The sequence below is a fragment of the Pteropus medius genome, unplaced genomic scaffold (assembly GCF_902729225.1).
Source record: "Pteropus medius unplaced genomic scaffold, Ma_sr-lr_union100, whole genome shotgun sequence".
NCBI classification, from domain to species: domain Eukaryota; kingdom Metazoa; phylum Chordata; class Mammalia; order Chiroptera; family Pteropodidae; genus Pteropus; species Pteropus medius.
The window spans coordinates 15,974,527-15,989,628 of NW_024349802.1; the positions used below are offsets into that span (position 1 = coordinate 15,974,527).

At 43.7% G+C, this 15,102-nt stretch overlaps 1 protein-coding gene across 2 annotated transcripts in view; it reads right to left on the reverse strand.

Moving 5' to 3' along the window:
• The window catches only part of DPYSL3 (dihydropyrimidinase like 3), a 99,039-nt gene that overhangs the window by 47,093 nt on the left and 36,844 nt on the right, over positions 1 to 15,102 (reverse strand). Inside the window, exon 1 of one of the 2 annotated variants that reach the window (XM_039836468.1) lies at positions 11,489 to 11,651. The exons of the other annotated variant lie outside the window; for it this stretch is intronic. Within the exon in view, the coding sequence (XP_039692402.1) occupies positions 11,489 to 11,527 (39 nt within the window). The 5' untranslated portion in view covers positions 11,528 to 11,651. Of the gene's footprint in view, positions 1 to 11,488; positions 11,652 to 15,102 lie in introns of those variants that run through there. 2 annotated transcript variants of the gene reach the window in all.

Genomic DNA, 15,102 nt, shown 5'->3' on the forward strand with positions numbered 1-15,102 from the left:
GACCAAGATCAAGATTAGCCGGCATGGTTGGTTTCATCTGAGGCCTCTTTCCTTGGCATGTAAATGGCCCTCTTCTCCTCCCTGTGTCTTCACATGGTCTTGCTCTGTGTGTCTGTGTCCTAATCTCATCTTATAAGAGCCAGTCATATTGGATCAGGGCTCACCCTAATGACATCATTTAACCCAATCAGCACTTTAAAAGACCCTATCTGCAAATACAGTCACCTTCTGAGATACTTGGAGTTAGGGCTTCAACACATGCATTTTGAGGGGACAAAATTTAGCACACAATACCCCCTTATGCCCTGCTATAAAAAAAAAAAGTGTGAGAAAAACACTGAATCAGAGCAAGAAAAATGAGTCTTAAGCCTCATTTAAAAAAGAAAAAGAACAACTATTTGGCAAATTATTTTCCCTTTTTGGCCCACATTTTCTCAATCATTAAAATAAGGGGGTTTGAAATAATAGGTTCCTTATTTCTCTTCCTGCCCTAAACCAAGCAAAGCTAAGATTTTCCCTATGATTTCTCACAGCAAAAAGGGTCTGAGATAGAACATGGCATGAAGTAACTGAAATTAAACAAAATGAAAAACAAAAACATACCTTCTTTGTGGAATAAACCCAAGATGAAGTCTCTAGAAGCAGAGGATTACATTCAATTGCTTTCAAACCTACGTTGGTTAAAGTCTTTTCTCTATGTAAGGCCATAATTTAAACCAATTTCATTGAATAAACACCAAAAACCCCACTCTGAATTTATCAATATCCCCAAACAAAGTAATCTCATCAAGATTTGGGGCAGAGATTGGCTTTGAGGAAAGAGTGTATGATTTCAAACAAAGATCTCCTTGAAAGAATTAAGGGGAAAAAAGTTTTAAAATCAAACACACATACACACAGAAAATGTCAAATGAAAACCAGCTTCCAAGCTTATAGGTTAAGCCATTTAGGAGAGACGGAGGAAAAAGGACTGGGCGTGTTTTCTCTCCAGCTGTAGGGCTTCAGGTCCTAAGACGCTGTGTACCTATTTCTGCAATGTCCACAGACTCAACAAGACAGGGAGGCAAGCATCAATGGCAGCCAGAAAACAAATGCGCTCATTCGAGAGGGAAAACAGATTTCCCTGGAAAATGGCATAACTGCTGAAGCAACTGGAGTGATGACATGAATATAAGACCAAGATGAAAGATACCGGGATTCAAATCTGTAGTCTGATACTTATGAGCTGAGCAACTTTGGGCAAGTTACTCAAGTAGCTTTTAATTTAACTTCGACCAAAAAACAGTAACTGAAAATGAATCCAACATTTCACTTTTGTTGTTAAAGCAAAAATGATCTCAAAAACAACCAATAAATAAATAAATAGATAGATAGATAGATAGATAGATAGATAGATAAATAAAAACGGGATTAATTTAACCAGATCCTCATGCACAGAGATAATACATAAATATTTAAAATTATGTTATGGAAGACTATTTAAAACATGAAAAGATGTCATAACATATTGTGGAATGAAAAGCAGGATGTAAAACACAAACAGTATGTGGTATCATTTTAATAAATGGCATATATAGTTGTAGGAAAAAGTTCTAGATGGGTATACTCATAGTTTACAATGGCTAGCTCTGATAAATTTCATTGTAGCTTATTTTTATTGCCCTCATTTTGTTTGTTTTTTGGTAAATTTTCTATAACCATTATGGTTTTTCCTTTTTGTTATTGGAAACGGGAATCTCCTACTCAATTTTAAAATCTCAGGGCCCTGCAGTCAATCAGATAGTAGAAAAAGCCCTAATTCATTCAGTCCCACTTGGGTCTCAGTTTCCTCATCTGCAAGGGAAGCCTTGCCTAAAACAATCTCTAAGGAGATGCTGACTCCCTAAATTTCATAGAGCTGAATTAAGTCAAAATCTCAGGAGAATCTTGCTTAGGACTTATCCAGAAGCTGGGGAGCGCAGCGTGGGGTGTGGCATGAGAGGCTGGGTTCAAGCCCACATTAAGAATCCTTCATTGGTGTTTTTGCTAATTCAGTGTAAAAGAGCCTCCAGCTCTAGGAGTGCTGGGCACATCCCTGGCGAGTTGGCTGCTCTGGATGTGCCCAGAAGGCTGGAGAGCATCCTGAAGCGGGTGGGGCTCCAGCCCCATGAAGAAGAGGGAACCAACTGTTTTTCACACCTTCCATAACCTGAACTGCTCATGCCTCATGAGAGGTGCAGAGAAAGGCTTAACCCTGGGCTTGAAGCACGTAAATCCCAGTTTGAACCAACATCTCATGACCCTGGGTGGGAGAAGATAAGAGAAGGTAGAATGTAAGGTAGCAACATATAGTGGGGTTAAGAATGTGGGCTCTGGCTCAGTTTGGATTTTGGTTCCACCAGTTAAGCCTTGTGTGATCTTAGGCAAATTTCCTGATCTAAGTATCCTCATCAATAAAATGGAAAGATCTAGCTGGAAATCCATCTACCTAATTGAGTTGTCATGAGGATTACATGAGGTAATGGATAAAAAGCACTTAATACCAGATATAATAAATGTTAATACTTATTATTAATTATTAAACTAATTTTCCCTATATGTTCTAGATTAGATGTTCCTGTGAGAAGTATTACATTGACAGGTTCAGAGCAAATGGTCAATAAATACTTATTTATTCAATCAAATACAGCAAAACGCTGTTATTATACCCGATTATATTACATGACATATGTAGTACTTCAAATGTTTTCTGATCTAAAGTTGTAATTCCACAAATATATTTTAATTCATTTACCTTCTCTTACAGATGTTCATTTTAAAAGGATGTAGTGATTACTATTAGACATAGATTACTGAGGCTATAAAGTATACAATTTATAGTGATGAGCTAGGTAAAATGCGCTTCAAGTTTAACTGTCCACACTCCTCAAACTAAAGAACAAATCTTAGGTAAAAGCTAATCACAGGAATAGCTCCAAATATAAGCCCAGAGAAAACTGTGATAGGGTGAAAGACTGAAAATCTTTGAGAAAACACACACGCAAGAATAAAATGGCCAGCCTTGATAGGGAAAGAAAAAAGTACTACAGGCTGCTCCTTAACCAAACTTTCTAAAAGGCAGAGTTTGCTGTACAGATGTAGACTGGCTTATCTAATTACTGCTGATAACTCTAGTGTCTTGTGGTTTCTGTGCAAAAGCAGAAAGAGGCCTCAATTAAGATCTGTTAGATCCTGGTTCAAAAAGTCATGGTGACAATTTTCTGTTTGAAAGAAAACAGGTCTCTACTAATTTTTTTTAAATCATTTGCAGTAAGAGAAATGATGGTTCTGCTTACAAGCAACAAGTACCCAGGTAGGCCCCTGAAACAGGCTGAGAATGAGGTCAGATGCTGAATTTGGAAAAGGAATAGAGGTCTGGGAAGAAAGAAGTAAAAATGATGGGTAGCCACCTAGGCACCAGGTTACAGTTAACTCTGCTTGTTCTGTGAAAGGGCTCTCAAGTTTCTCTTGGCCCAGTGATCCTGTGCCGGTTTCTTAGTTGGGCCTTATCTCTGAAAAGTTAATATTCTAGAAAGCTGTCAGCAAAAAGGAGGATGGCATAGGAGCACAAATGCATGTAGGCTGTGATCATCTCCTTTGAAATTATTCCTGCAAAGTAAGTGTTAAAGGTATCCATTCAATCAACAAATAGTTACAGAGGGCTTAATCTGTGCCGGCCAAAGACTAAGCACTGGAGATTCAGTGGTAACAAAATAAAAACTATCCCTATCTCATGGAGTGTCTGTGGCATTATTTGCCCTTTGGGCTGGGTTATTTCTATTGGATGTCCGCCATCACATTTAAAATATTGGCAAGAGCAATACAAAAGAGCTTGGCGAGCATATACAGACGCAGAGCTGTATTCTGTTGGTTTGCTTGTTTGTTTAACCAGTCTAGATTTGTGGCAATTGTCACCTTTGTGCCCTTCCTTATCGAGTGTAGCCTTATTCAGAAGAGACACTGTATGTGCCAGCAAATGAATCTTGATCATTTTCATAATACTCATTTGAATTAGTATTAAAGCTTTGCTAAGGAAAGGACCTATCTGCCATCGTTATTACATTTCTCACCTGCACAGTCTATTAACCAAGTCCACTGTCTGAATTAGGCTGGGATTTTGTGGGTAAAAAGCAACCAAAGACCCTTATATCCAACATCGATATTGGCTGGTCCTACTGATCATAAGCCAACAACTGTCGGCTCTCATCTATTTTCTCACTTCCCTCGTGGAAAGGGCTTAGAGCTCCTCTCTGTGGATTTGGAACCAAGTGAGGAGGGGCTGACCATGATCTCGGGAGAAAATAGAGGACAAAATAAAGGCTCCCAAGGTCATTTGCACTGGCACGGCCTTTGGAGATCATCCAGTTCAATGCCCTTGTTTGACTGATGCAGAATCTGAGAAGGATAATAAGGGTTTGCCCAGAGTCGCACGTAAATTAGAGGCAAGGGCAGGCCTGAACCACAATGTGCTGACTCTCCATTCAGGGTTCTCTTCCTTTCCCTCCATCATAAAACATCAGGGCTCCTTTGCCCTACTAGTCAGAGAAACTCCTCTCTTAAAAAGTAAAATCTTATTTTATCCTTCTTATCTCATTGTCTAGTGTTTCCACAGGGGAAATAAAAAGACTGATTAAGCGATGAGAAATGTGTCTTTGAATTCCAGATGTCCCAGTGAGGTTCCTAGACCATTCTAGAGGGGAGCTCCCCGATCTGGCCCAGAGTGCTGGGTGTGTCCTGGGTTTCTCTGCCTGGCTGAATGGGAACAGGGAGCCTGGCTCCTTCTACATCAAGGAAGAGGAGAGGGACAGACAGTAAGAAGGGGCCTTGAGCCTGGGTCCGCACTTATGGCATCTGCTTTTCGGCCATGCTTTTCCATCCTTTTCCACTCATACATGCCCCTGGGCAAAAGCCAGAAGCTAACTCAGACGGCTGGCAGAGCGGCGCATGAACCGCGGTTAGGAAGGTATGCACTCAGCTGCTGTTCCAGTGGCGATGTGATAGGCCTGGCCAGACCATCCCAGCTCCTTCCAGCCTGCGAACACTGACCTACATTTGTGATCTAACAGGTGTGGACAGATGGAGGTGATGGGAGGTGAAGATAGTCCCCTGTGGACATGGAATTATTGCTTTCCTGCTTGAGAAACTAACTCACCTCTGGAGGGATCGATGCCAGGCTCTTGCTTTTCAGCTGTGTGACTTTAGTCAAGTTACTTAAACTCTCTGAGCCTCTATCCAGAACACAACATGATGGCTACTAAATCTAGCTACAGGTGAGGTTGTCTGTTAAGTGAGATAATCCATGTAGTTTGTGCTAAGGTGCTCAATAAATGGTAACTATATTAATAATAAGCCCACTATACTTAGTCCCATCTTTTTAACCACTGTGTTCTCCACAATCTAATTAACATGATAAACATTCCTCAAGAGCAGTAGTTTTTATACTGGACTCCACATAAAGACCAGGGCCAAAAGAAGAGGCCAAGTTGAGGGACGCATCCTAGTCCACCAAACTATGTTGGGGGGAGGAGCTTCTAGTGCTTATATTGAAATAGACACATACAGAGTTTGATGAGAGAAGGATGTTGCAGTGGAAGAGTCTGAAAGAGGAGCCTATTTCTCTGGGTTGTCCAGGGTCTTTCAAACTTGTTTTCTACTGGCCTACAGAAAATGGGGGGAAAGGAAAGGGGAGCATCGATCGGAGGTGAGAGTAACCAGGGAACAGTTCAGGCCTGCTGTTAGCATCCATCCTCGGAAGTGATGACACATTCAAATTCCCAGTCCTACTATTGTAAACACTTCGCAGTTCTTCAAATATAATAAGCGGACATAAATAGTGCTATGAAATGCATCGATACATAAAGAACAGAGGGCTCTTTGGGATATGAAGAGATTTTTTTGTTCTTTTTCAAATTCAATTTTACTTTTGTCCAACTGAGGAGAAAGGGCAGAGAAAAAAGCCACTGAAGAGGGAGTTGAGAAGAAACTAATAGAAAGCGTATTCATAACCGGTGTCACTCTAGGCCAGAGGCCGATTAGGACTGAAAACAATATAGTTCAACTATGAGAAGTGTCCTTTAGGCTCGGGGAGAGTCTTCTATCTCAAAGTCCAGAGGCAGTCTAATGGCCTCTATTAGATTGTCACAAATGAATGACAAGCATTAATCTGAGGAACAGTATAACGTAACTAAAGCAGGGAAAAAATTCGTTTTTATAGAACGTTGTTTTTATTTGTTTTGAAAACTTGTATTTAAAAAATAGTTTCCTAAGTAGTCTCTCTCTACCCCTGACCTGTCAAGTCTTCCTTTATTAATTTCCATATTCCAAAGTAGTTGAGATTTTATAAATAAATCAGTGTTTACTCTCTTGAATCCATCCAGGGTTCACAGACCACTTTCACGGTCACCACCTCATTTGAGACTTTCCACAGCCCAGTGACACCGGTGGGATCGATTTTTATTTATAAACTGACAGTTCTACCACAGAGACTTGAAGTCTCTCAGGAAATCTGTTTCTCCAGAATTCCCCCAAGTGCCAAGCTGGCACTGTCTCAGTTACTAATAGTCTGAGGTCTTTATTCACCTAAAGTGTTTTGCTGGTATTTGAGAAAGAGAAATAACCTGGCTGAAAATCACCACATATCTGCTCAAAATATAAAGTAACAGATAAACACTCCAGGCAGGGCCCGGGCTGAGATCCCCACAATCAGATATCTAAGATGCTTTCCATTCCTACGTCTGATAGTTTTCCTGTCTTTTACACTGGAATTTCCCTTCCTGGATGCCTTACATGGATAGAGCTGGCTTTGGGTGACTTCTTTCAGTCTCCCGAACTCCAGTCATCCATCTTATTCCTCATTCTTGCTCCCAAAGTGACATCTATCAAAGTAAGAGGAAGTCTGAGCTCCACAGTTTGAGTTGCACTTGTCCCTTACCCAGGTTCTAGTCTATTTCTAGGTCCTCAACTCAACTGCTGCAGAGATCTGCAGTTGAGTTGAGGACCTAGAAATAGACAGTTTGAAAGGCCCCCTCCACGTCCCCTCCAAAAAAGAATTCCCATGGCACCCACAACACTCACAATCACACCTTCAGGGGAGATCACAGCATCCTGACCACCGCCCTAGACCAAACTGCCCAGGCTGTGTTCCTGAGGACTGGCAATTCCCGAACATCTCACGCGAACACCTCCAGTGCAGTGGAAATGCATCATCTGCCAGACAGTATTTACGGAAATCCAGTTATTGTTTGCAAAAAGCCAGTTCCCTGTGATGTGTCCCCTAGAAGGAATTCTGGAGCTCTCGATCCATACCTTTCAAAATCACCGGGCAAGTGCCTCTGGGAGGTAGAAAGGCTGTACCGGGGCAGCTGACACTGTGAAGTCAGACAAGACCTGGGATTAATTTCCAGCTCTGCTCCAAAATTCTCACTGCGTAACCCTGGATAACTGACTTTGCCCAGCTGTGTTTCAATTTCTTTAACTGTGAAATGGGTTTCTGCAGAGACTCTGATAAGGGAGTGCATATAAAGCCCTGGAAACAAAGTGTTAGATCCCTACCCACTCCTGGGGTCAGCTTCAAGGTCAACTTCAAGGTGCAACTTTTGTTAGAGAAAATCAATGACTGGAAGTATCCAAACTTTCTACCTGTAGCACTGATATGGTAGCTACCATCCCTAAAATTGGTATTTATATTTATTTACTATAAAAGTAAGAGGGACTGTGTTATGGAATTTGTTGATAGTGGCAGGAAAAATATGTTTCACGGGTCCTCCCAGGGGTAGAGAAAATCTTGAGTATTTCCCCTAAACCAGCAGTCCCCAACCTTTTTGGTACCAGGGACCGGTGCTCCTATGAGAATCTAATGTCTGATCATCTGAAGTGGAGTTGAGGAGGCGATGCTAGCGCTGAAGAGCAGCTGCAAATACAGATGAAGCTTTGCTTGCTGGCCTGCCACTCACCTCCTGCTGTGTGGCTGGTTCTTAATGGGCAGGGGACCAGGGTTGAGGACTTCTGCTCTAAACCATCTGCTCTACAAACACCAAGTAGTAATGATGGTAGAAGCAGAGACACCACGAGGAGTGTGGAGGCGAGGGACATGCATTTTGATTTCAGCCAGATGTGTAGGTTTAGGTCCTGCCTCTAATATTATAGCTCTGACCTAGGGCAAATGCATTTGATTTTCAGGTTTTTTTTTTTTGTTTAATCTATAAAGTAGGGATAACTCTAGTACCTCTCAGTGTTGATTCAAGGATGAAAAGAGATAACTCATCTAATAAACACTCAATAGGTGTGAGCTATTCTTATTAGGAACAATTTTTCATTCATTTTTTGATTTACCTGATCATCGTTAGGCATCTATGTGCTAAGCACTGTGCCAGTGAGTAGAGACAGGTAAATGACAATACAAGGTTCCTGCTCTGATCTGCTGGACCACTCCAAACTGCCAGTCTGACACTTAGAAACAAGAACTGGTGTTGAAGTAGAATATACAGGTCATACATGTAGTTGCCCTCGGAAGACACGGTGACATCTGAGGCCTGAGCTACTCACAGAGAAAGGCCCAGTCAATTTTACCAGGGAGAGAGAAACCACCTCACCTACACTTCCAGCAAATCAATAAACACAGGATAGTAAGAAGGCATTAATCTCAGGAGGGAAGCAAAAATAGGTAGAAGGACAGACAACAAACAAACAAAACCCTACTGTGGCCCCCAAAATTGTGGCCGGGGGTGGTGCTTGGGAAGGTAAAGAGTATCAAGCCAAGAAAGAATGCCCCCATCTGTCTTCAGATTATGGTGACATTTTAGCTACTGGGTGGGGCAGCCTTCACAGAAAGGAATATGGAGAGGATAGTAAACTCAATTCAAATTCCATAATCTTACTATGAAAAAATGTACTAGAACTGACAGTAGGGGATATATGTTATATTTAGAACTTCAATAATATTTTCCATATATCTATATCCATGTCCATATTTTTATGTTATCTAGGAAGATAAATATCTAACCTTTATAGTAGATAGATAACCAAAATCACCTTTAGACATGCAAATGTACAAAAGTATTTTATTCTGAAATAGAATCCTACTTCATAGAAATACAAACACAAAGCATAAAAAAATCTACAAATGGATTCCTTGCTCCCAAAGACCAGCATCCCCTACCCCTCTTCTGCTACATCCCCTACCCCACACCCTTTTCAACAATGAATACCAGGCAGCCTGGCTTGAAGAAATTCACAACCACTGTACATTCCTGTCACAGCTGCTAGAGACACAGCCCCAGCTTCAAGCAGAGGCTGCTATGCAGCACCACGCCCCACGCGCAGAGAGAAAGGATGGAAGCCGCGCTGAAAATGAAGGATGCACCCCAGGGAAGAGCATCCAAACAGGAACAAAAGGGAACCCCTTGCAAACCTGGCCCTGGGATTAGGGCACAGCCACATATATTGGGGCTTCTAAGGCAAGTAAGTTATCAGGGCTAAATGTCTGTTTCTTTCCTTAAAGGTGGCTTAAGTGATGCCTAGAAGAATGGGCGTGGCCCTCAATGCCATTTCACAGGCTAAATCCATAAGAAGAACCATTGCAATTTTCAGACTAGGAAGAAAAAAAAAAATCTGTTCTCTGCTTTGCCAAAAAGGAGAATTGGCAAATGAATGGTGGATGTAAAGCAAGTGACATATATGCACAACACACTTCCCGCATTTAATAACAGCATGAGAGCTAGAGTTCATCTCTCCTGAGTTAGGGAAATAAGTATAAAAATTGAGCTTTTGTCCAAATTGGCCTTCTTTTTTCTTATGATGACTTTCACAGCTCTTTGCAAAGACAATTGGCACTGAGAAAATACTGAGCATTGTAAATGACACACAATGTTTCTTCAATAATATGAAGTCAATGATATCAAGTAATGGTAAAGGAAAATGGACTATACCTGGCAAAAATAAAAATAAAAAATAAATAAATAAATAAAAACAAAAAAGATCTCTACCTATCCCAACTCTTCCCCCGCTAAGGAGTATTTCTCCCCAGGGACCAGGTGGACAGCAGGTAGGGGTGGGGCACACTTGTGCAGAATGAAAAAGGTAGGATGCTGCAAGAGAAATAAACCACTTGGCAATCAGTGCACTAAAGGCAAGGAAAGCTTCCTCCTGCCTACAGAGGGGAAGGTCCTGCATGGCAATCACACACGGGGTGTTTCAGGCATAACCCAACAAGTGCAAACAGACTCATGGCCACAGCAAAACCTAACGGATCTGGGCAAATTAACTATGGAAGCAGGTACAGCTCTGCCCTTGGGCAGCTGCAGAGCCTCCCTAGGGGCCAGCTGATCACTTCCTTTGTTCGCCTTGCAAAGATGGAGTAGCCACCCATTCCCTTTCTACACACTTACACAAAAACTACACGCACATCTCATTCACTATAGACAAAGCACAACTGCATTGCTTTGTGCTAAATTAACGACCGTTTGTGATTTTTTTGTTGTTTGTTCTTTTTTAATGCCCATCCCAGCCTGTCCTGTGTCCTCAACAGGGGCATCATTTCAGAGCTTCCTGGAGGAATCCCCGCCCGGGGTGCGGTATTTTGCGCCGCGAGAGCGCTTTCTGGACACTGGTGTAGATGTGGCTTCTATACCTGATAAGGGCACATCCCCTCTCCACCCTGTCTAGGCGCTCGCTCAGCGCATCTGATACTCGCCGGCCGCGGGTGGCTCTGTCTTGCACACAATGGCAGTTGGACACGGTATACACACAGCGTTTATCCGCGACCGCAAACTTAAACTCTGCTCTAAAAACTCAGCCTTTTCTTGGAATGAGGAGAAATGACATGAAAAATGTAAAATGCATTGTGAGCAAAAAAAAAAGTTGGTCGTTCCGCTACAGCCACGTTAGCTTTCCAGACCCGAAAATGACGCACTGAAATATATATCGGGGTGAAGGCAGGCAAGAAGGGGACAGGGTGAGGACGGACAGTCCAGACTCCCACCACCCTTGAGGCGCGGGCAGAGCCACGGGGCTGGATCTGGGAGAGAGATGCGGTCCGGATGCCAAGTACTCCTAAAGAAAGGTGTCATCTCTCCATACCCCACCTCACCATGAGCAACCTCAAACAAAAAAGCACGCCTGGCCCCGGGCACACACCGACACTCCACGGGCGCGGGGATCGGGAGAGGACCCTGAGCCCCGCGTTCTTCGGGAACCACAGGGCGGTGGAAAAGGAGGCTGAATAATCCAAAATTCTCCGCGCCACTGTTTGGGTTTCCTCTTTGTTTTGTTTTCCCCAAACCCCAGGGTCGCTCTGTCTGGGTGGCGCCCGCCGCGCCGGCCGGACTGACCGCCGCTCTCCACCCCCCGGACCTGGGTCCCTGTCCCTCCCCGGGGACCCGACCAGGGAAGCCGGCGGGGATCCGAGGCGCCCCGCCCGCGGTGCAGCGGGATGGAGAGAGGGAGGGAGGCAGGCGGCGGCGCTGAGACTCACCGTGATCCGCGGGATGTTCTTCTTGCCTTGGTAGGACATGGTGGCGGCGGTGGCTGCAGCGGCGGCGTCCCTCCCTCCTTCTGCTCCCGCTCGCCCGCGACTTCCTCAGCGCACAGCGCCCCGAGATCAGGTGGAGCGAATGGTGCGCTGGCCGCGGCCGCCGCCTCCCCTCGCCTCCGCCCCCCTCCTGGGCGCCGCCTCCCCTCGCCTCCGCCCCCCTCCTGGGCTCCCGCGGTGGCTGCCAGAGACAATAGTAAATCTCCCTGGTCCCCCTTTCACCCCCTTCTCGACCTCCCCCCTGCCATTACTACACACCCTCCACTGCGTTCATGCTGGTTTTTTTTTTTTCTTTTGCGGTGCCAGCTGAGCCCCGTAAGACAAGAATGGCTGATCCGCGACTCCTCCCCCTTCTGTCTTATCCCTATTGATTTTCCTTTTAGCATCTGCCTCACCCACTTTTTCTTTTTCTTTCTTTCGTTTTCTTTTTCTTTTCTTTTTTTTTCTTTTTTTTTTTTTGCGACTGTGAGTGCTGCGGAGCCAGGCCCCTCCACAACCACCAGGGGGCGCGAGGGACTTTTCGGGGTGGGGATGCTGCAGTCCCAGTGCAGGAAGAGAAGCTCTAGCATTGCCCTCCCGGCCTCGTGGGCCAAGCCCGGGAAAACGCCAACGCCTCCCACCAGACCCTGCAGGGTCCGATTTCTCTTCTCACCACCCTCATTTTAGAAAGGTGACGGCTCCGGACGTCCCTCCCGGAACCCACCCTCCTCCCTTCTCCGCCATCGCGCGGGCTGGATGGGGCGGCCGCTGCCTTTGTTACAGCCAAGGGCTGGGCGCCACCTCTGCTGGTCGCTGGGTGTGCAGACAGCCAGCGCAATCCCATAAAAAGCTGAGAACTGGTCAGACTGTGCAGCCTTGCCAGCCCGCTTCTATCCGGAGACCATAAAAATACGTATCAGAAAATGTAAAGCGGCCACTCACTCTTGGAGAGCTGCGAGGGGCACCGTGTCCGTTAATATCAACCATTCTCTGAATTTAAAAAATAGGCTCAAAATAATATGTTTAAAAAAACTGCACTGCCTGGCTCTCAGAATAAAAAAAAAAAAAGGGCATTGATGCCGCTCTGTGCTAAAGAGTAGAAAACACCTGTGCGGGGAGGCAGACACCCCGGCACGTTCCTGGTGTGCAGCCATGGATTTTGAGTCAACCATGTGTGCTGCTCACAATCCCGAGTTTACTTCAGGCAGGGCTGATAGACAAATGTCAGTATGCCATTAGAAGCAAAAACATGCCCATTTCACCACTGGAATATATTGTTCTTTAACTACTCGCTCAAATTGAAACGCCAAGAGAGGCAAATTTGGAGGGGGTACGGTGAGTGGTGGCTAAGAGGTGCTCCCAGTGGGGAGCTTCTTCAACTCTCCAGAAAAGGAATCCTAACCATAACATTTAAATAACAACGGTGGTTTACAATGCCAAGATTATAAAATCCCCTCCTCCCATCCCCACTCAAATGTGGATCCCAACGCCTTACAAAATAGTTCTGCAGACATCACTAAGCATGACTAGGTTTGTGCTAGGGATCTTGAATTCACGTTTCTGTAAAGCAAGCACATTGACCACACTTTTGGACATCTCTTCCTTAAATTGAAGGCTTACTTTGCAATACAGAAGGTATACAAAGCATCTACAGAAAGAGGGTACAGAATGCTTCAGCTTGGGTTTTCCAGAAACTTGAAATGAACCAGCCTGGTCCCATAATCAAAGAGGAGACTAAGTCCCCTGAAACACCCCCTGCTTGAGTTAATCCAAGCTTCTGGTTATTTATGGATAACGAGACTGAATGCAGTCCTCACAGGGAAAGCCCACAGCACCCTCTACTTCACTTCTGCAATACTCTGGCTAGGAGGATCAATACCAGGCAAAGGTTACCTCTCTGAACTCTTTTGCAAAGCACAGGGGGAAAAAAAAAAAGAAAAGACTGAATCCAAAGGCACACCCTAAACATTTTGCTTTGTTCTTAATGCTCAAGTGCTGAGACCACTAGCCAAGAGTTGTGAAATTACAAAGCATTCTGGGGATTGGCATGCAAATAAGCAGGATTATATTTAGAACAGAGTAAAAGAGAATTAACTACTAGGAAACCGTGCAGAGAGGTCTCTGAATCTTTTCCATAGGTTTTACTGCCCCCAACTCATTTGAAGGGATCTTGCTAGTTCTTCTTAAGATAAACAAAAATATGTAGGGGACATTTACACTCCTAAAGAAATGCCAGTGCTCCCCCAACCCCCGCCCCGCCGCCCTCAATTTCCTGGATTTCTTTGCCTGTCTTGCATCTTAATTTATCTCCTCTGTTTCTGTCATTATAATCCAGAACACTCTCTACTAAAGAGATTTATACCATATTTTTGGTCACTTGGTTGTGTGTGTGGGGGGAAGGTTTGAACATGAAACTTCATTAAACTCTTTGAGGTCAGGTTTGCCTGTGAGAGGCCATGCAGAATAGGACCTGTGATGTGTTTCTCCGGTTCAGACTGCTGTGACAAGCCATGCACAAGAATGCACAATAACCAGCTAATCGGTTCAAGAAACGTACAACAAACATTGTTTTTTCCCTCTTTCATTCCCTTCAATCATCTTTCTCTTCCTTAAAGCAACATCAAGTATATAAGATGAATTTGAAGGAAAAAGCCTTCCTTGGCTGTGCCTTTCTTATTCAAGGAGCGAAAAGAAAGGCGGCCATCAACACAAGATGCCTCTATGTCTGGCCAAGAGGGTGAGGCGTACAAGCAGCATGGATGTTTTCCACAGTAGAATGACTCTGAATGGTTTTCCTTGGATACACAGCAGCACTTGGCTTTAGGTATCTCAGGAAACTATGAGAGAGGGAGAGGGAGACACAAAGAGACGTAATTTATGGTTGCAGAGAAACTTAACTTTGGCCACCAAATCTATCACATCTAGACACTTCCACACCTGAATCAAGGCTACATTATTCTAGTTGCTCACTCCAAAGCTTTGGCATCATCCAAACTTCTTCCATCCAATCCAATTTGCACTGCATATTTAATGTGTCAGGAAATGTTATTGATTCTGTCTTTTGAATATATCCAGACTATGGTCTCTTTTCTCTATCTACAAAGCTGCTGTCTTTGTCTAGCCACTATCAGCTATCCCCAGACTACAGTAGTAACCTCCTAACTGGGCTCCTTTCTTCACCATCATTCCTTCATTTATTTATTCATTCATTCATTCATTCTCATAATTTCACACAATACTTACCTTGTACTTATGCTTACTCTATGCTACTATTTTTCTAGGTACTAGTGTTCTAGAGGTGAGTAATAATAATAATAATATTCCAGATCTCACAGAGTTGACTTTATACCTTTGTCAAGAGACTACCACCTATCATTTTTTAGCCCCCTTCTGTGTTTTATCTCTCTTCATGGTAATTTTTACCACATAACATATTAATTTATTATTGAGTATTGTCTTCCTTCCTATCACTAGAATATAAGCTCCTTGAGGGAAGAAATATGTCTGTTTTAATAACTTTTATGTCCTAATTGTGTGAAATGGGGCCTTGCCCATAGAAATTGATCAATAATTATTAG